Genomic DNA, 20,810 nt, shown 5'->3' on the forward strand with positions numbered 1-20,810 from the left:
TGTTCAACTAAAATAAAACTATAATGTTCTTCAATAGCAAAAAGAATCAACTGAAAAATCAAAATAATATTACCTAAAATTATCAAAGTATTTTTTTTGTTAAAAAATTTAATAGCAAAAAGAATTTTCATAAAGTATTTTTGTTACACACTTTAATAGAAAACTAAGAAGCTTTTATAAAACTATAATATTAAAAGGAATCAACTAAAAAGAATCAATAAAAAATAAAATTGATGCAACTAAAATTATATAAAATTTATGCAACTAAAACTATATAAAATTATGCAACTAAAGTTATATATGCAACTAAAATTATATAAATAAAAATAACATATGCAATAAATAACAATAAAAATTTAAAAACATTTAATATGCAAAAAATACAAAAAAGCCCGCCTACTAAGCAACCACGACCTACATACGACTAGAAACCCTACATATGGGCTAGGATGCAGACCCGCAGTACAAGCAGGCCCAACAGGGCGAGCGGTAGGCATGTATTGCCTGAAGTAGAGAGGAGCTCGACAGGGTAGCCGCAACAGTGCTCATAAACCACTCCGAGCTCCTCTCAACTAGAGAGGTGGGACTAAACTTTTGGCTACGACAGCACCAACCCTTTAGTTCCGGTTGGTGGCTCCAACCGGGACTAAAGGCCCCCTTTTAGTCCCGGTCCAAGCCACCAACCGAGACTAAAGGACTCGGCTTTCCATCCTTTCGCCTGGCGAAATATACCTTTAGTCCCGGTTGGTGGCTCGCACCGGGACTAAAGGAGGCCTTTAGTCCCGGTTGGAGACACCAACCGAGACTAAAGGGGGGCTATATAAGTGGGACTTAGAGAATTTCCCCCACTCTCCCATTCTCTCCCCCAACGGCCGAACTACACAGCCACGCCACCAGGCTGTTGCGCCATAGATTGCCGATGCGCTCGCCCTCGCCGGGCCTCCTCGCCATCGCCGACGCCCTCCGAGCCCACTCGGCCTCGTCGTCGTCGCCGAGCCCTTCGCCGATGCCGTCCCCGCTCCCCTGCAACTGTGAGCCGCCACGCTGTTCCCCTCCCCTCTTCCTTCCCCCCCCCCCCCCCCCCCCCCGCGCTCCGGCCGCTTTTTTTCTTTTTTCCATAGTTATAGTATTTTTAATCTCGAAGCAGATTAGCGTTATGGCAGTTTAGGCAAAGTTTGAGGTGGAATTAAAAAGATTACAACATGACGTTTGTAGTTGTTGTTCTGTACTAGGATAAATCTAACCGTAGCATGAAACACCTCTAACTTTAGCTCTCATCCATTCAGGTCCCATATTTATTATGTCAAAAGACATGCTCTTCTGTTTCTGAAACTTTTTCTTTTTAAGGATAGATAGATAGGAGAGCAGAGGCTTCACTGTTTTATAGTATCTAGTTTTCTGACCCCTTTAACTGAATCTTGTTTGCTACACCATGCAAACGCTGACCAGTGTTTGTGCTTGTGTGTAGGATTCAACTAATAACTGTATCCCTTTCTCGAGACACAAATACTGACCACTACATCTTCCCCCTTTGTGTTTTATTGGCTACACCTACTAGTGATAGCATCCCACTTGAAGGGGTAAGTAAGTGTTCCCCTTTTTCAGTTCCACTCGCTATTTTGTTTTACAGCATAATGGTGAATTTATAGAATTTGCAAACATTCTTGTACAAAATTAATGATCTCATTAAACAATGCCATCATGTTTTGCAGCATTCTCCGATATCTCGATTCAGTCGTGCCTGTCTGCTTACGTCATTCACTGAGTTTGCTAGTAAAGACCACACCAAAGCCACATTCACAATTCCAGATGTCAAGAATATAGCAACCTCCCGAGCTTGCAACCTCAGCATTATCCTTATCCGCTACGGTATGATGTGCATCATATGTGATCGTGTATGGTTTACGTTTCCTCACTACCGTCACATTTGATTCCTTTTTTTAGTTTCAGATTCAGAAGGGCAGGTTGGAGAAAATACTGGTGAAAATAACTACTCTGGGTGAGGGAATCCTAGATTAGGGGGTCCTTGGACAGCCGGATTATGTACTTGTGCCGGACTATTGGACTATGAAGATACAAGATTGAAGACTTCGTCTCGTGTCCGGGTGGGACTCTCCTTTGCGTGGAAGGCAAGCTTGGCAATTCGGATATGTAGATTTCCTTCTCTGTAACCGACTCTGTGTAACCCTAGCCCCCTCCAGTGTCTATATAAACCAGAGGGTTTAGTCCGTAGGACAACAACAATCAATATCATAGGCTAGCTTCTAGGGTTTAGCCTCTATGATCTCGTGGTAGATCAGCTCTTGTAATACTCATATCATCAAGATCAATCAAGCAGGAAGTAGGGTATTACCTCCATAGAGAGGGCCCAAACCTGGGTAAACATTGTGTCCCCCGCCTCCTGTTACCATTAGCCTTAGACGCACAGTTCGGGACCCCCTACCCGAGATCCGCCGGTTTTGACACCGACACTGGGGACCATGTGGAAGCATCTGCTCTCCGAAGTAAGTTTGTATCACATTGCCATGTCTAGTAGCCAGTATAGCTAACATATCTGCCTTTTAAAAATTGAATATCAGAAACCAACTATGATTTGTGGGGGTTATTGAGTGCAACTACTTACTATCATTTACGTGATGCATTTTGACAAAGCTTGAAGGGAAATGTTTCTGGGGTAAAATACCAATTAATTTACTTGGTTCGTCATTGGAGAATTGCGTGACTTTAAATTTGGGACATACTGTGGAGTCGGCTTCTACTGTTACTATGAACCCAAGCTTCTTAGAGGTACTTAAGTTGAACTTTTCCATATTATTAAGCTTTAGCTTTCTTAATGTATATACTTCAACTTTTCTAGTGCAATTTAACCATAAGATGGATGACAATCCTTTGCATCCTGAAGTTTCAAACTAAATAAATTACGTTAGCCACCTGTATTTTTAAATTTTACCCTATGTACTAGCATGTAACTTTAGTTGTCCTAGAAGGACGCGGTGCCTATCGTTAAATAGCAAATCATGTTCCAGAAGTGGAGGTGGCAAATTGTGAAATCAGTAGTGCAATTTGCATCTTTGTAACAGAACATGTTATAAGATACATGTTAACACTAAAAGTTGGATTCTGTAGTGTATGGAAGTTTTAAGTGATTATGCGAATATGTTTTCGTTACGGTTGTGCCTCAGATTTCAGAAATCATTTTTGTTTACTTTATTAGAAACTAAAAAATGAAGAGAGAGTTTTTGGGGTGTAGTGGCCGTTACTTGCTTCTGTTGTATGTTGACCTACTTGCCTTGACTTTTTTTGTACATCCAGCCAAAATTTCTGGAGCGGGACAGTTGCTTGACATGTTTCACTCATAAGGTTGATGCTACAGTAAGGGTATCGCTGTTCCTTTATTTATTGATCCAACTATCATTTCCATATTTAAGGGCAATGGATTATATTGTAGACCTTCTGTCAGTTACTTCGCAGGTTGTCTAAGATTGCTGTTATTGTTTCAGGGGTCATATCAACTCCAAGTTGGCATATCCGTTCAAGATGTTGGTGCAAGAGACATGCCTAAATCTCCGTATAATAGTTACTCATACAGTGATGTCCCACCTTCATCATTACCTCATATTATAAGGTAACACAATATTTGGGTTTGGTGTTGGTTCAGAATGCATGGAGTCAGTCTTTTAAATTTGGCTGCTAGTATACACAATATTTGGGTTTGTCATGTTGAGATGATATTTTTAGATTTTGCCACCAAAATTCAAAAGTAATTTCAGATCATTAAGCTTAGTGTTTTTCTCCTGAAATATAACTGATGAAAGTAATTAGACAAACTACTTGTTAGTTTTGGAGAAAAAGTGCAAAATGCACACTATCTATGGTTCAATTGGAAACATCTCTTTGGCAGAGTCTCGAATGTTCAAAAGAGAGACCCCAACTTACTTATGCCTCCATCTCATGTAATTTAAAGAGTTATAAATCACCGATATCTTAAAATAGTTTAGTGGTTCTCCCAATTGTTCCAAGTGACATTGTTTATGTCTTAAAGAAGTACTCCAGTATTATGGTCAGGCTGAAGTCAGCCTGTCCCAACCTAGTGTTTGGTAAGGTCTTATTATGACACTTTGCTCTAACTTTCAGCTTTACAAACACATTTGCATTTTGGTATAACCAAGTGAAAAAACATAAATGTATGTTTTCCACAGGTTAAGAGCTGGTAATGTGATTTTCAACTCGAAGTACTACAACAATACTATGCAAAAGACCGAAGGTTCTCGCTTACTCAAACATTTGGGCTCGTGCGGTTTTCAAATCCATTGGCATGTGCTTGCATCATATACTGGCATTTTCCTTCCCTAGGTGTTCTACATTTTCTCCATGTACCTGATTTGTGGAGCGTAATTAACTAGATATGCTAGGTTAATAATATTAGTATATCTGCAACTAAACTAGTAAAATATCTTGTGTCGAACGGGAACAGAAGTTATACCGCATGTTAGCTAGCGTCGAATGGGAACAGAAGTTTCCCTTTGTAACAGTTCAGGCTCTTTCCCGTGGTATTTCAGACCACACGCCTTTATTTCTGGACTCTAGTGAGGCCACCCACTTGGGAAACAAAAACGCGTTTTCGTTCGACCTTGCTTGGTTTGAACGAGACGGCTTCTTTGATCTCGTAGCCAGAGAGTGGGCTAAGCATGCAGGAGGTAGGACTGCGCTTGAGCGCTGGCAGAATAAGATCAGGCACTTGAGAAGCTTCCTATGTGGGTGGGCTAAGCATCTTAGTGGGATTTATAAGGTCGAAAAGGATCAGCTCCTTTCCCTTATTCAGTCCTTAGATGTAAAAGCTGAAACCACAGTTTTGCCGGCCTCGGAGCTTCATGCCAAGCTTGACACGGGGATGAGATTGAAAGAGCTTCTTTGCGAAGAGGAATTAAAGTGGGCGTTGCGGGCCAAGGTCCGACGAGTTGTCCAGGGGGACGCGAACACTCAATTCTTTCACATGATCGCTAATGGCAAACACAGAAAGAAGAGGATCTTTCAGCTTGAACAAGATGAAGGAACGATTTTAGGACATGAGAACCTAAAATTGTACATTACCAAGTATTACAAGGCGTTGTTTGGGCCTCCAGAGGATAACTGTGTGTCTCTGGATGAGTCCAGGGTTGAGGATGTTCCTCAACTAACAACAGTGGAGAATGATATTTTGGATGCTCCTATTACTGAGAAAGAAGTGTTTGAGGCCATATCGCAGATGAAAAATAATAAGGCTCCAAGCCCGGATGGATTTCCGGCTGAATTCTATAAGAAGTGCTGGCATATTATGATCTATTCTCTGGACAACTTCAACTTTTTCAACTGAATTTTGGAACGATAATATTGCTTCCTAAGAAAACAGAGGCTGTAAGAATTGAGAAATTCAGGCCCATTTGTCTTCTTAATGTTAGTTTTAAAATCTTTACCAAGGTCGGGACTAATAGGCTCACGCAGATTGCGCATTCTGTGGTGCAGCCTACCCAAACTGCTTTCATGCCGGGCAGGAACATCCTTGAAGGGGTTGTGGTCCTTCATGAAACGCTCTACGAGATTCACACGAAAAAACTAGATGGAGTTGTTTTCAAGGTGGATTTCGAGAAAGCGTACGATAAAGTTAAATGGCCTTTCCTTCAACAGGCCTTACGCATGAAGGGTTTTGATGCAGCTTGGCGATGCCAGGTAGAATCCTTTACGCAAAAAGGGAGTGTTGGAATTAAAGTGAATGATGACATAGGGCATTATTTCCAGACACACAAAGGCCTGAGAAAAGGTGACCCAATGTCTCCTATTTTGTTCAACATTGTGGTTGATATGTTGGCTATTCTGATTGGGCGGGCAAAGGAGGTTGGCCAGGTGGGTGGCTTGCTGCCTCACCTCGTTGATGGAGGGGTGTCCATCCTGCAGTACGCTGATGATACGATCATCTTTATGGAGCACAACTTGGTAAAAGCGAGAAATATGAAGCTAGTGTTATGCTTATTTGAACAATTGACCGGATTGAAGATTAACTTTCATAAAAGTGAGTTGTTCTGCTTTGGTAGAGCCAAGGAGGAACAAGAGGCTTATAAGCAATTGTTTGGATGCGAATTGGGGTCATTACCTTTCACTTACTTAGGTATACCCATTCATCATCGTAAGCTGACAAACAGAGAATGCACGTGTATCGAGGATCGGTTTGAGAAGAAACTGAGCTGCTGGAAGGGCAAACTCATGTCTTATGGAGACCGATTGATCCTTATTAATTCAGTGCTCACAAGTATGCTGATGTTTCTCTTATCTTTCTTCGAAGTCCCAGTTGGTGTTAGGAAAAGGCTGGATTTCTATCGATCCCGATTCTTTTGGCAGAGCGATGAACTAAAGAGAAAATGCAGACTCGCTAAATGGGATATCATCTGTCGACCAAAGGACCAGGGGGGCCTTGGTATCAAGAATCTTGAAGTCAAGAACAAATGTCTTCTCAGTAAGTGGTTGTACAAATTATCAGTTGAGACTAAGGCCACGTGGGCGCAGATTCTTCGTAGTAAGTATCTTCAGTCCAAGACTTTGTCCCAGGTGACAGTGAGACCGACTGACTCGCCTTTTTGGAAGGGGATTATGAGAGTTAAAGCAACCTTCTTTAATAGGACAAAGTTTATAGTTGGTGATGGCAACACCACTCGCTTCTGGGAGGATACTTGGCTTGGTGAAACGCCGCTGGCGCTTCAGTATCCTTCATTGTATAGGATTGTTCAACGACGTGATGCCCTTGTTGCCACGATTTTGCAGTCCATTCCCCTTAATATTCAGTTTAGGAGGGTTCTTGTTGGCAACCGGTGGGAAGCTTGGCTCCATTTAGTGAGTAGACTGATGGAGGTTCAGCTATCTCATCACTCCGATCAGTTGTGCTGGAAACTCACTAGGTCTGGAGAGTTCACAGTTAAATCGATGTATCTTGATGTCATCAACTCTAGTGTCATTCCTAGCTCCAAATTTGTTTGGAAAGTCAAAGTTCCTTTGAAAATTAAAGTGTTTATGTGGTTTGTACATAAACAAGTCATTGTAACAAAGAATAACTTGGTTAGGCGCAACTGGACAGGTTCTACTAGGTGTAGTTTCTGTGATCAGGATGAAACTATCAACCACTTATTCTTTGATTGCCCATTGGCCAAAGTGTTGTGGCACACGGTGCATATTGCCTTTAACATTACTCTTCCGAATTCTGTCAGTACGTTATTTGGAACGTGGCTTGCTTGGATAGAGTCCGAAACAGCTAGACACATTCGCGTAGGAGTATGTGCTTTGTTATGGGCAATTTGGAACTGCAGAAATGATTTGGCTTTTAACAGAGCAACAACTATTCATTTTTTGCAGGTTATCTTCCGAGCTACTGCGCTGATCCGTATGTGGTTCTTACTCACTCCGACGGAGGCCAATGAGCGTTTGGTTACTGGATCCATCCGATGGGAGATGGTAGCTCGGGATATCTTCAACCTGTTTGGATGGCGGTCATGTAATAGGATAGGCGATTAGTTTACCTATCTTTCCTATGCCAGCCGGTTGTGGCTTTTTGTTTTTTGCTTTGGCGTTGTGGCTCTGTGTGAGCTTGCCTTTACTTTTATTCCAGACTTTTGGACCTTGTTGAACCTCTTTATTTATCTATAAAGGTGGCCGTGTGCATCGTTCTGATGTAGAGGCTGGGGAGTCCCCCCTTTTTGAAAAAAAAACTAGTAAAATATCTTCTGCTACGACCTTTCGATGGTACACATGTTATTGAAATGTAAGCTTCTGATGTTTTATGGTGGTAAAATTATTACTTTGTCCAATTAGTCATGGTGAGATATGTATTATACTAATATTAGTGTATCGACACAACACAAAAGGAAGTACCTAGTGGAGGATTTTATGTTGTCCATGATTTTGCATATGATCCTAGGACATGTTGCTGAGTGAGTTGGCTACTCCTGTGTTCATTATATTGTGTACTTTGTTTTTAATGCTTATCATGGCAAAAATCTGGTGTTTAGATACTTTGCAATTAACTACGTTCAATTTTGCATCACTGAGTAATATTTGTTGGTCAAGTCATATGTTTTCTGTTTGGTTCGTGATTCTTAATATTGATCCCTTCTTACCAGTCACCGAAGATTTTGCTTGCGCCTTTTGCTTTGTAAAGTGTGGAAGCTACAAGGTAAAGTTTGAAGCAAATTTCCATTCAAAATGTTGCTTATTGCTGCTAAGGGCCGGTGAATCATGCCACCTGCTACATTTAGGGTAAAATGAAATCGTTTTAGTTCACGCTGCACCGTTGATGTCTTCTTGTTCTTTGTGAGGAGACTTAGATTGTGTTCTTTTTTTGCTCGACCTTTCTTATTTTTTATGGGAACAATGTTGTGCCCACTTTCTCGAGGCACATCTCTAATGTTGTGATTCTGGTGATACTAGGGCCTCGGTCATTATGTGACAGGATTACATATGGGCAATATTGAAACTATACTTTCCAGTAGTATCGCTGGTGTTTTTTTTTTTGCAGCTTCCAGTTGCTGGAACTATCTGGTATGGGTCAGCAATGACCCCAATCGAATTATTTGGGCCTAATCGTTATCAGTGGGATCAGGGATATTTTCAGCAAGAAATATATCGAAGAGTTAGCAATGGTTTAGCCGAAAATCTTAGTTTATTAGGTTTAAAATTCCCGAAAAATTAGCTTTTTATGATTATATTGATAATAATCCAACAAAAGGGGGATTATTCAGAGGAGGCTCAATGGACAATGGGGATGGAATAGCTGTTGGATGGTTAGGACATCCCATCTTTAGAGATAAAGAAGGACGTGAGCTTTTTGTACGCCATGTGAAGGAAGAGCCTTTCTTTAACTTCTTTAATTTGCCGTTACTCGCCAAACAGGCATGGCATCTGTTGGATAATCTTGATTCCTTGTGCGGTTCTATCCCAGGGCAAAATATTACCCCGACGAGGATCTGTTAAATGCGAAGTTAAAGAAAGGCTCTTCCTTTACATGGCAAAGTATAATGGCAGGCACAAATACACTAAAACATGGCTATATTTGGCGAGTGGGGAACGGGCACAACATCAATATTTGGGAACATGCCTGGATCCCAAACTATGGAACTAGGAAAATTGTAACACCTGAGGTAATATGATAACTAAGGTAGGAGATGTCATTGGTCCTGCTTCTAATACCTGGGATGAAGACCTGATTGAACAAACTATGTGGCCAATCGATGTACAAAGGATTCTTTCAATTCCCCTAACACAACATGATATGCAAGATTTCATTACCTGGAATTATACAAAAATGGTATTTTATCGGTTTGATCCGCCTATTTTATGTAGTGGGATCACCAGTATGGAAGCAAATTGAAACATTCTAATGGGATGGGGCGAACCACAGTTAACCCTATTTGGAGTAAGATATGGAAGTTAGCATGTCGGGCAAAAGTTAAAATTTTCTTATGGTGTAGGCTACATGGTACAATCCCATGCCGAGTTACGCTAGCAAACAGACATATGATGGTTTTACCCATCTGCCCCACATGCTCGGAGGGTTTAGAAGATACAAAACATACGCTCTTCCGCTGTAGTAAAGCAAAGGAGGTCTGGAAAAGGCTGGGGATGGATGATATTATTGATAAAGCTTGTGAAGTTGACCGTGCGGGAGAGGCGGTGTATCTACTACTCCTACCAGATTAACATTTGTAGATATTGGGTTACCACAATGTACATGAGATGATTGTTATTTCAGCATGGTATCTATGATGGGAAAGACGGAAGCTGGTACACATGAAAAAATTCAAAATGTAACTCAGATCTCAATGGGGATTCTTGCTCTAACATTTTTTTTGTTAATGCATTATCCCCCAAGGCGTCGATGAAAAAGGAGAGTTGGTCTTGTCCTCCAAGAGGTTTCGTTAAACTTAATGTTGATGTTTCTTTTTATCACGATCTTCTTAGGGGTTCCATGGGAGCGGTCCTTCGAGACGACAAAGGCAGGTTCATAGCTGGAGGGAATGAGAAAATAGATTTTTATGTGGATGTGTTGATGGCAGAAGCTTTAGCTCTTAAATTTGATCTAACACTGGCGCAACGGGCGGGATGCAATCGCCTTATTATAAATTTGGATAATATGTAGGTGATTGATACTATGAATGATGGAGGACAATCGGCGGGTGCGGCGGCAGCAATCTTTGATGATTGTTTTCATTATGCTTGTGATTTCGTTACTGCTAGATTTTTTGCACTACAATAGGGAAGCTAATAAAGTAGCTCATGAGCTTGCTAGATTAGCTAGATTTTCTTTGACTTCTGATTGGTTTGAGGAGCCTTTAAATGAAATTATAATGATCCTCACAAACAATGTACTACTTATTAGAAATGAATAAAGTCTGAGCTTTTTCAAAAAAAAAAAGGGTCCAAATGGGTGTTTTATTGTGCAGGAAATCAGGAGTAACAGATTTGGCCTAGCAAAAGGGAAGCTCAAAATAATAGATTACAGATCCAAAATCAAATTTCTTGTCATGCATGCAACTAATTTTGGCATGTGTTAAGTAATGACAATTAGCTTACAGTGCCAAGATCAACTGTCGGAACTTGTTCATGTGGTCGGCCTGTAAAGAGATGGCGATGGACAAGCTCCCGTCATTGTGTGCGCTTGGGAGGACGTAGGCGAGCCCCTCAAATGCGACGCCGCCAGGACCCATGAACACCGGCCGTCCCCATCCGAAATCTGCATTGTGGACGGGCAGGTTCACCCAGCTGGTGATTCCGAGGTTAGGGCAACGGTAGGTTTGTGCTCCTCGGACCAAGGCCGATAAATCAGGTTGCAGCTCAAGGTAGTCCAATGCTGAGCGGCAGTAGTCATCGTTCATCCTATCTAGCTCCATTTGGATTATCTTTGCTGCATCCGCCAGCCCTCTGGTCACCTTGCCTGCCTCGACGATCGGTGTGGCGGTGAACAAAACGTTGCCTAAGAAACCATCCGGTAGCGGCGGCTTCAGCCGTTTCCTCCCATCAATGGCACAATACAACTTGGTGGGCTGATCAGATGGCAAGCCACGTGAAAGAGAGACACAACGCCACACATGCGCAGACAGCAATGTGTACGTGCTCAACCGTGGCATGTCGTCGCCGGTGGGAAGCTGCGAGCGCAAGCGGCCAATGTCTGAGCTGGTGAGCTTGAAGATGTCAACAGCAGTGTCAGGAGAAGAGACATCCTGGGGCTTGGATGACAACATGGCTGGGGATGGATGGTACTCAACATGTGGGTAACATGGAGTCGGAGGGTCTCGAGCGCGGATGAGGGTGCGGTCGATGAAGGGCATGACTGCAATTTTAGCTCCACGGCAGAGGTTGGACCATGAGTTAATAAAATGCAAGCCGGACATGCCATCAGCGACATGGTGTTGTGTGGCAACACCGAGGGAGACACCCCCACACTTGAAATAGGTCACCTGGTGTTCAGTAAAAAATGCAAGGATCAAAACACAAGCTGCGTTAGTTTCTTGAAATATATAGATATATATGAAAATCATAGAAGTGGACCAAGTGATAAATGAAATTCTCTACCCTCCTTAGACCTTGGTTAATTATGTCAGTGCTCAGATTTTACTTTTTGTTATCTTCCTCCAGCTGCATGCATGCTATATACTCCCTCCGTTCCTAAATATAAGTCTTTTTAGACATTCAAATTGACTATAAAATACTGATGTACGTAGACATGTTTTAGAGTGTAGATTCACTCATTTTGCTCCGTATGTAGTCACTTGTTGAAATCTTTAGAAAGACTTATATTTGAGAACAGAGGGAGTATTCTTTATGCTTGGCTTTTGTATTTCTTTATTGCTCATTAGCTTTTGTGAGAAATGTATTTGGCTAGTGAGGATCATGTAAATAATCTATCGTCATCTTCTATCCAAAACATTGAAGAATTTTGCGCCTTGATTTCACTAGAGTCAATTAGGGTATCCTTACAATCAGTGCACCCGTAGTCAAATGTGGGACAACGTTCTGTAGTGGTAGCACACATGTTCGCAGATAATGTTGGAGTGACAGCTGTTGTATTACTCTCCCCCGGCGCCAAAAACAATGGTCAATTTTATATCGAAAGGGTCAAACAAATATCAGCGAATCTCATCGAAAGGCTCCAGGAACAATCAGCCTTTGTGCCTGGGAGGCTTATCACAGACAACACTTTGATCGCCTTTGAGTGCACACACTATATAAAACAAGAGAAGGATCCGAACAAAAGTTTTTGTGCTTATAAACTAGATCTGTCTAAGGCGTATGACCGGGTGGACACGACATTCCTGGAGCGAGTGATGCAAAAGATGGGTTTTGCGAACCAATGGGTGAGGTGGATCATGACTTGTGTAACCTCGGTTCGTTATTGTGTTAATCTGAATGGAGCCCTCTCAGATTCATTCGCGCCGTTGCGTGGGCTACGGCAGGGAGATCCTCTTTCTCCGTTCTTATTCCTTTTTGTGGCTGACGGTCTAGCTGCGATTTTGAAACAGGGAGCTATAGCAGGAAAGTTTACTCCGGTGCGAGTCTGTCCGTGGGCACCAGGCATCTCTCACCTGATGTTCGCTGATGATACACTGCTTTTCTTCCGCACTACAGTGGTAGAAGCATCCAATATTAAAGAGGCGCTGGCTATTTATGCGCAAGCAACAGGACAATTGATCAATCTAGAGAAGTGCTCTATTCTGTTCGGTGAAAGATGTCCGACAGCTGATCGCGAGGCTGTAGTGCACACTCTTGAGGTACAGCAGCAAGGGTTTTGAGGAACAGTACCTAGGCCTTCCTACTCCCAATGGGCGCATGTCAAAAAACCGGTTCCAAAATCTGCAGCAAAAGTATATGAAGAGGATGATAGACTGGGATGGGTGCCAACTTGCTCAGAGTGGAAGAGAAATTTTCATCAAGGCCATTGCTCAATCTATACCAACGTATGTTATGAGCGTTTTCAAGCTCCCCGCACACTACCGGACTCGCGGGCTATGCCTACGGCCACGGGCCGTTGGCATAGGCCCCCAAGCCGTCGGCATAGATCTATGCCGACGGCTGCCGTCGGCATAGCCCCGTCAGTGTACATCACGTCAGCGTACTCCTGTCAGACCGTTGGCATAATAATGCCGTCGGCATAGGGGGGTATGCCGACGGCCCTGGCGCAGCCGTCGGCATAGTTTAGCCGTCGGCGTAGTTTTCCGTCTGACGGCAACGAACGGCGCCGTCAAAACTGCTGGCGGCTCAGGAGGCGACACGTGGCAAACATATGCCTACGGCAAAGCCATCGGCATAGGTTAAATCTATGCCGACGGCTTTGCCGTAGGCATATCTTTGCCACGTGTCGCCCCCTGGTTTAACCTGGCGGCAGGGCCCGTCGGCATAGATGTAAATCTATGCCGACGGCTTTGCCGTAGGCATAGCCCTGCCACGTGTTGCCTCCTGGTGGCATGGTATTGAAATATATATGAAAATCATAGAATTGCACCAAGTGATAAATGAAATTTTCTACCCTACTTAGACCTTGGTTATGCCAGTGCTCAGCTTTTACTTTTTGTTATCTTCATCTAGCGGCATGGTATTCTTTATGCTTGGCTTTACGCTGATGATCCCGGACATAAATGGCGCCAACAACTGGTTGTATTCTAAGGGCATCTTCAACGCCGACCATCAAATCGACCGCATACGTCTCGATCGCGTGGTTTGAACACTGGAAGCCATCCAACGCGGGCCTATATTGCTCCATTCGGCGGGCAGGACACATTTTTTCGCAAATCAGAAACAAAGTGGGGGGGTGTTGCAGGCGTCCGAACCGCTGCCATGTCTGCTTCTGACTGACCAGGCCCACCAAAAAATCACACCCACCTCCCCCGCCCTATCCAACGAACGCCCGCGTCACTTGCCGTGCCACATTCACGCTGGCTCAGAGCATGCAACGGCTGACATTAATGCCGATGATATGACTGGACGGGAGGGCGGCGCTGATGGACATGACCTCTCGGTCGTCGCTGCTTCAATGCGGGCGCCACGTCCCGAGAAACCAACTCCGGCCACTATGCTGCATTGAAGCGGGCTAACCGTCCCTTCGTCTAGTCTGTTCGTGCCTATGTAAGTCGTCTGCCGGTGACGAATATAGACAAACTACCCCTCCACGAGCACCGTCCAATCCCCCTCCCAGACACTGATCTTGAGCCCAATGGCAATACCGAAGTCCTGGTTCTCCGTGATGGCAGGCACAAGTGGTACAAGTCCCTCCTCAGGCCGATCATGGCACCGTCCTCGCTCTCTGGGACCATCAGTGTGTACGGCGGTGGGTTCCTCCATCAAGAAGGAGGCAGTCATCTCTTCCGACGACGAGGAGGACAAGCAGCTGCAGCAGCACCCACATCTCCTCGTGGAGGCGGCTCTGAGGGATGATCGTCTGTCAGATGGAGATCGTGACGGAGCGCTCGCTCCGTCAGATGGGCCCGGCACCATCATCGCCAGCGCGCGTGAAGGAGGAGCCAGTCCATGACGCACGTCCGCATGAAGCGGGAGCCAACATCCCCACTCTGGCGCGGGAAGGAGGAGCCCGCGTCCCCAGTGCCTCCACCGCATCAGGGACGAGTCGGCGGCGCCTCACGTCACACAACTGTTATGCCCGAATTGACGGTCCCTCGTCGTCGCCGCCGCCACCCGATAAATAAGGAGCTGCCACCCGCGATCATGAAGGTGTGTGTCCATATCCTTCACTACCTCAGCGGTGGCATTTATGGCAGTGCCTCGGGCTCGAGGGCTGTCATATCCGAGGCAGTGCGCGCGGCGAGGCAGCGGGCATGGTATGACCACCACAGGCCCGCTGACCGCTCCGCATTCACCAAGACGGACGTGGCACCGGAATGGGGGACCTCGCTGCCACGTGGGCGCTCGACCGCTCTGTCACCACCACCGTGGCGGCCGCCAGGCACCGCCACCGCCTTGAGGGTGAGCTCGCCAAGATCTGCGAGGAGCGGTCGCTTAGCGGCGGCTCCGGCAACGCAGGCAGGGGCAAGGCCGCCGTCGGTGCTCCGCCGGTGCCATCAGCAGTGGCCAAGGCGGCCCACTGCACCGGACAACAGGAGGCGAGCCGGCTCCTCTGGGAGCAGCAGGCATCCACGAGCCCTTCTGCCGCTGGAGGGATGACGACAGCATGGACGACGATGACGGTGCGGCGGGATAGGGTGGCCATGCGTACGAGGTGGTCCTCCGATATATGGTTTAGGTTTTATTTTTAGAGTTTCTAGTTGAACGGTGGAAATATCACCCGGTTTATGTAAATTTTATTGAACTTTAATTAAGTCCCGTGTTTGCATGGATTTCATCCATTTGACTCAAACAGTGATTGAAATGCATGCGGGCAGCGTTGGATGGTCGCGCATTCATATCCGTAGACTGGTCCCTGTCTACGGAGTACGGACAGACGACGCTGAAGCAAATTTGTGGGCGAGCGTTGCAGACGCGCTAAGCTCCCAATAACTGTAACCGGCATAAGAAAATGAGCTGACCTGGAGCAGGACGAGTGGGAATGATATTTGGTCCGTGTAATCGACAGCCGGGATGAGTCGCTTGAGCTCCATGGTGGGCGCAAAGTCACCGTAGTTGGCGACGGTGGCTTCGGGCGCGTCGGCCTCGACAAAGAGCACTCCCTCCCCGTTGCAGTCGATCTCAATCCTCCCGTCCTTGTCCCGGGCGAGGCGGCCGGCCATCGGGTAGAAGGTGACGAGCGCGTCAGCTAGCGCTCGCCGCATCCGCTCGGCGTCGAAAAACCCCTCCGGCGGCCCCTCCTCAGGGCAGCGGTAGAAGTAGACGCTTGGCGTGTGGAAGCGCGGCACCAGCAGGTCGAGGTGGGAGTTCCATAGCCGAGACCGCGGCAACTCCTTGGCTGGCCTCACCATGGTCGCCCGCCTCACCGTCACCGTGATGCCCATCTATACATATATATATACATATCGACCGTAAATTGACAGCAAAATGAAAATAGAGAGAGCAACTGGATGGATGTATGCATGCATGCATGAACCTTTTTTTCTGGAATGAAAGAAGAGGAACCAATACTTTTCGCGGGAGAAGAACAAGTATATATGGGGTGTTTGGTTTAGAAGTCTAGGACTTTTTCTAGTCCCAGGGACTAATAAAAAAGACTCTTTAGTAGAGTCTTTTTCTAGTCCCTGTACAAAAAGTCTCTCCCGTTTGGTTCCTAGGGACTTTTTAGAGACTTTTTTTAGTCTCTGGTACTAAAAAGTCCCTGAACCAAACACTATATGGTGATGGTTCTTAATTATACTACTACAAGGCAAGGCAGGCATGCACTAGTGATTCCCTTGACTGCGTCCGTCTACCTACCTCGGCCTCAGGACGACTCACGTAGCAATCAAGCTTGGCATCAAAATGGCGCTCTCTCTCAACCTCGTCCGTCCACATGACCCACCTCACTTGACGTGCACCGCGTGGGGTGTACGATGATTGCTACCACAAGCATCTGCATCTGCATAGTAGAGTAGTATTATTGGGGAAGGTATAAATGGACCACGATGGTACGATGCAACTTGCGCCACTATGCTACAACGCTCGATTGAGATGGAGGAGGATGTATCGTCCATGCACTAACCATGCGCCCACGTGTCCCTCTATCCTCCCTTGCACATTAGCAGTACGTACGGGGTTTCGTCGGTGGGAAACTTCAAGGCTATGAGTCTGACTAGTCACAGGTGTTCCCATTTCTCAGGGTTAGACGAAGCTTTTTGTTGACGCTCAAAAATGGCACGATCATGAAGAGTAGCTTGAAGCTATGTCAAGATTAATTTAAACTTATTATTGAAAGTCACCATGGGATGGCTCTCTTCGAGAACATCAAGATGGGTATGAAGATGGTCTAAAACGAAGTTCGGATGCAAAAGTTATGACAAGTTTAGAGATGCTCATGTTGACACCAGATTAAAGAATGGCTTTAAACCCAATTAAGATTGCTTCAAATGAAAAAAAGTTTAAACATGAAAGTTGTGCGTCTCCTCGAAGCTGTTCATTTTGATATAAAAAACGTCTCAATCAGAGTTCGTATGCAAAAGTTAGAGCTGAAAATGTGCAGTTGCATCAGGAGGCACTCCAGGAATGTTCATCCGGGTTTTGGATTTCTCCGAGGGTGGCCGGACACTCTGGGGATGTTTGTCCGGGTTTTGGATTTTTCTGCCGCAAGTTGCAAACCGAACCGTTTTGGAAAGTTAGATTCCGAGTTGGACCCAAACTAGGGTTTTGAACGTGAATTCTAACATTTCCTTGCACGGAAAGTCCATCCGCCTCTTATATACCTAAGGGGTGACAGCCGATTGAACAACAACACACAATCGAAAAAACCCATCTACTTTTTATCCTAGCTTTATATCTCTCTCTTGTTCTTTCTCTCTCATTCTTTATTCGTTCTTCGTATTGAAGGGCAGCGATCCTCCAGGCTCTAGGGGCGGGTGAACCGACCTAGGGCAGCCCATATCCGCCACGCGTCCAGACGGGGTCCCTCACGGGCGTGTGGGGTTTTGGGTGCTCAAAAGCGCCCGCCAGATTGCTTGCGAACCGCGCTTCCCGACGGGTCTCCTTCGACGTGAGCTGCGATGCATCACCCTCGGCGTTGAAGATCACTGTTTTAAATAGCCCGCTATGGCTCCGCTATAGCCCGCTATAGCGTTTACAAAAAGTCTCGCGTTAAGAGACTTTGGTCCAAAAAAATGAACAAACATTTTAAATAGCGTGCTATAGCTCCGCTATAGCACTATATCATTTGGAAGAGGTCCGCCGCTAAGATGCTTAGCGCGCTATTTAAAACTATGTTGAAGATACACGGTGACGTGTTCGTGTGTGAACACTTCTACTTGCATTGGACCACTACTAGTACTAGCAGCTACAAGGGTAAGTTTGAACTAGCTAGACCGCCATCTTACCAAAGAAAAATCATACTAGTACATAAGCCGATTTGAGTCTGCCACTCCGCCGACTGCCCGCATCCGCCGCCAGCGATTTGTGCCCAAAAACGTCACGTCGCCGCCCGTCCATCTATCCCCGACGCCGCAGCCTATCCCTGGCACCACCGCATCGTCGCTCAGCCACCCCAATTCTAGCTTTTACATCCCCATTTGCATCATCTATTGGAGATGTGCTTTTACATCACCAATTTACATCATCTGTTGGAGTTGCCTTTTTTTGAAGATGTAAAAAACACTTTTTTGATATGTAAATTTTTACATCTCCTGTTTTACATCTCCAAATTTGCATCTTTTATTGGAGATGCTCTTATACTCTTTCTAAACTAATCAGCCCCTCCCCCCCCCCCCTCTGATTTTCACGGTGTGTCCCAGGACCTAATGATTCATCCAACCAAATTAAGCCAAATCAGCTAGTACATATGTTTAGGGTTTAACCCTAAACCCTAAATTTACGTTGGTAAATTACTTAGGTGTAGCAAAGTCCCTGACATGAGCATGTAATCAATATATACCAATCAGAAGTGCCAACAACAGGGAGCTTTTTTCAATAAAGAACATTTCATTCAGTTGATATATCAAGGTGATACAACCGCATTGAAAGAATGCCCGGCCTCTGCATAGCGTGATCCACATAGCCAACAAGTCCAACAAGCCTAAAAATATATATCGTTTTACAACAAAACTAAATCAGTTCAGCCTAGGGTGGGGCAAATCATATCCGGAGATTACACCGCCATCCATGTTGGGAGAAAACCTCCCTGACCATATGCTCAACTGTGTAGACGCCATCATAAAAAAGGTATTTGACCTCTCTAGGATAGACCACGTACGGAGCCATCGCGTACACGCATGAATAACCTGCACGGGATATGAAACACATTTATTGTTAAAAACCACATCATTCCTGGTAAGCCACAATGCACCACTAGTAGAAAAAAGGCCATTTGTCCCGGTTCGTAAGGGCCTTCTGTCCCGGTTTAGGAACCGGGACTAAAAGGTCGTTATTAATGTCCTTGGCCTTTAGTCCCGGTTCTTACACAAACCGGGACAGATGGGCCTGCACGTGGCCGCTGCGGCCAGCCCAGGCAGGGGGACCTTTGGTCCCGGTTTGTGACATAAACCAGGACCAAAAGGCATCCACGCGTCAGCACCTAGCTGGAGCTGAGGTTTTTTTTAAAGGGGCTGGTTTAGGGGTTTTGGGGGTTCACTTAGGTTGTTATTAGCTAGCTAATAGAGAGAAGTGTTCTCTCTTATATTTCCGTGTTTGGTTTACCAATGCTACTACTATGCCTAAACATGGCTTAGATTGAAGTGAAGGCAACATGTGGTGCATGTTCAAAGTAATACTAATCCTAACTTGATCAAGTTTGGATTGTACTACTTTCGACATGCACCACATGCATGTTGCCTTCACTTCAATCGAATCCATGTTTATTTCACCCGCTGATATATAATAACTCTTCATGCTCGCATCATGCATCATCATATATAATAACAAGTCCTACTAATCATCATCATACAACTTCTACTCGTTATTAATAACAAGTCATACGATCATCATCCTCATAGTCATCGAACCAACCCTACTTAATTGTTCTTAGCACATGATCATCAGTATTAGGTAGGACCTAAATACCCTCTTTAAGGTAAAATAGCATAAAACAATATAGACCTTGACTCTCCATTATGGAGAATGGAGATCATCCTGTCTCCAATTCTTGCGCTTCGCTTACTTTTGCTTCCAAGAACCTCCTTACAGCTGTCCATACATTTTTTCCATTCTTTGATTGTCATCTCTCCACTTTTTTTAGAAATCCGGTATGGACAGTTGAAATTCGTAGGATGGTCTGGTTGTATGTTCAAAACATTAAGGCGACCATGCTGATACATTAGATGAGGCACACAATCATTCGGGATTATCTGTTGAAAAACATAGTAATAACTTCATAGTTAGCAATGATGTACTAGTTTTAGAAGTATGCAAAAGATGCACGGATGTTGTAATAGTAAAAAATCTTACCAGGGTATCTCCATGGTAGTTACCGTAGTTCAACACGTGCACTAGTGGCACGTATTGACCATAATGTTGAGGAGTTCGATTGTAGATATTGTAATTCTCAAGATCAGTACAAAATGCGATCAGATGATTTTTCTCCTGATAAGTTAATTAGGAGCCATGGGTGTAGTGGGTTTGTCTACCATCTTCCGCACATTCTTTGAAGAATGAAAATAAGCTGTCAATGGAAATAAGTTGTCAACTATTTTGAAATAAACAATATAAATTACTTAATAACTATGTTTGAGAAGCTCACATAGGGGAAGAATTGGAAACGTATCAACAAGGACCCAAATGTCCATATTGTCTTGCTCGATTTTAGGATCACCAAGATCCATGGTGACAAGCATACCCTCATCAAAACCATATATCTTGCAAAGTGCTTCCCAATTTTTGCAACCAAAATGGGTTACACTCTCAGAGTTGTACACCTTTACTTCAAAATCCACACCATGATGGGTCCTTAGGTGAATTTTCTTTGTTTCCATACTTGCATGGTCTTCAAAACCCATCCTCTCCAAGACATAGCGTCTTGCATAGCATAGGATAAGCTAGTCGAATTGGAAAAGATGAAAAGTACACGTTGAAATAGTTGAAGTCGTGCTTAATTACGAAAAAAACTCTAGTCGCCGTTGTGTACTGTTTCAACATCGAAGGTTGATACGTCTCCAACGTACCTACTTTTCCAAACACTTTTGCCCTTGTTTTGGACTCTAACTTGCATGATTTGAATGAAA

At 44.6% G+C, this 20,810-nt stretch overlaps 2 protein-coding genes across 2 annotated transcripts; one reads left to right on the forward strand and one right to left on the reverse strand.

Annotated features, from left to right (window-relative positions):
* The first annotated feature begins 919 nt into the window (after positions 1 to 919).
* LOC123072928 (polycomb group protein EMF2B-like) lies at positions 920 to 8,860 on the forward strand. Its single transcript, XM_044496601.1, has 12 exons — positions 920 to 1,031; positions 1,450 to 1,580; positions 1,713 to 1,876; positions 2,020 to 2,022; positions 2,449 to 2,512; positions 2,653 to 2,787; positions 3,313 to 3,372; positions 3,501 to 3,625; positions 4,200 to 4,264; positions 8,142 to 8,194; positions 8,537 to 8,650; positions 8,807 to 8,860. The coding sequence occupies exons 1-12, from the start codon at positions 920 to 922 to the stop codon at positions 8,858 to 8,860; spliced, it is 1,080 nt and encodes a 359-aa protein (XP_044352536.1).
* Positions 8,861 to 10,586: 1,726 nt separating this feature from the next.
* Positions 10,587 to 16,004, reverse strand: LOC123064197 (hydroxycinnamoyltransferase 1). Its single transcript, XM_044487726.1, has 2 exons — positions 15,552 to 16,004; positions 10,587 to 11,474 (listed from the first exon to the last, which is right to left on the reverse strand). Exons 1-2 carry the CDS (start codon positions 15,972 to 15,974, stop codon positions 10,587 to 10,589), a joined length of 1,311 nt encoding a protein of 436 aa, XP_044343661.1. The 5' UTR covers positions 15,975 to 16,004.
* Between the last annotated feature and the right edge of the window lie 4,806 nt (positions 16,005 to 20,810).

This window comes from Triticum aestivum, chromosome 3B (assembly GCF_018294505.1).
Source record: "Triticum aestivum cultivar Chinese Spring chromosome 3B, IWGSC CS RefSeq v2.1, whole genome shotgun sequence".
Classification (NCBI taxonomy): domain Eukaryota; kingdom Viridiplantae; phylum Streptophyta; class Magnoliopsida; order Poales; family Poaceae; genus Triticum; species Triticum aestivum.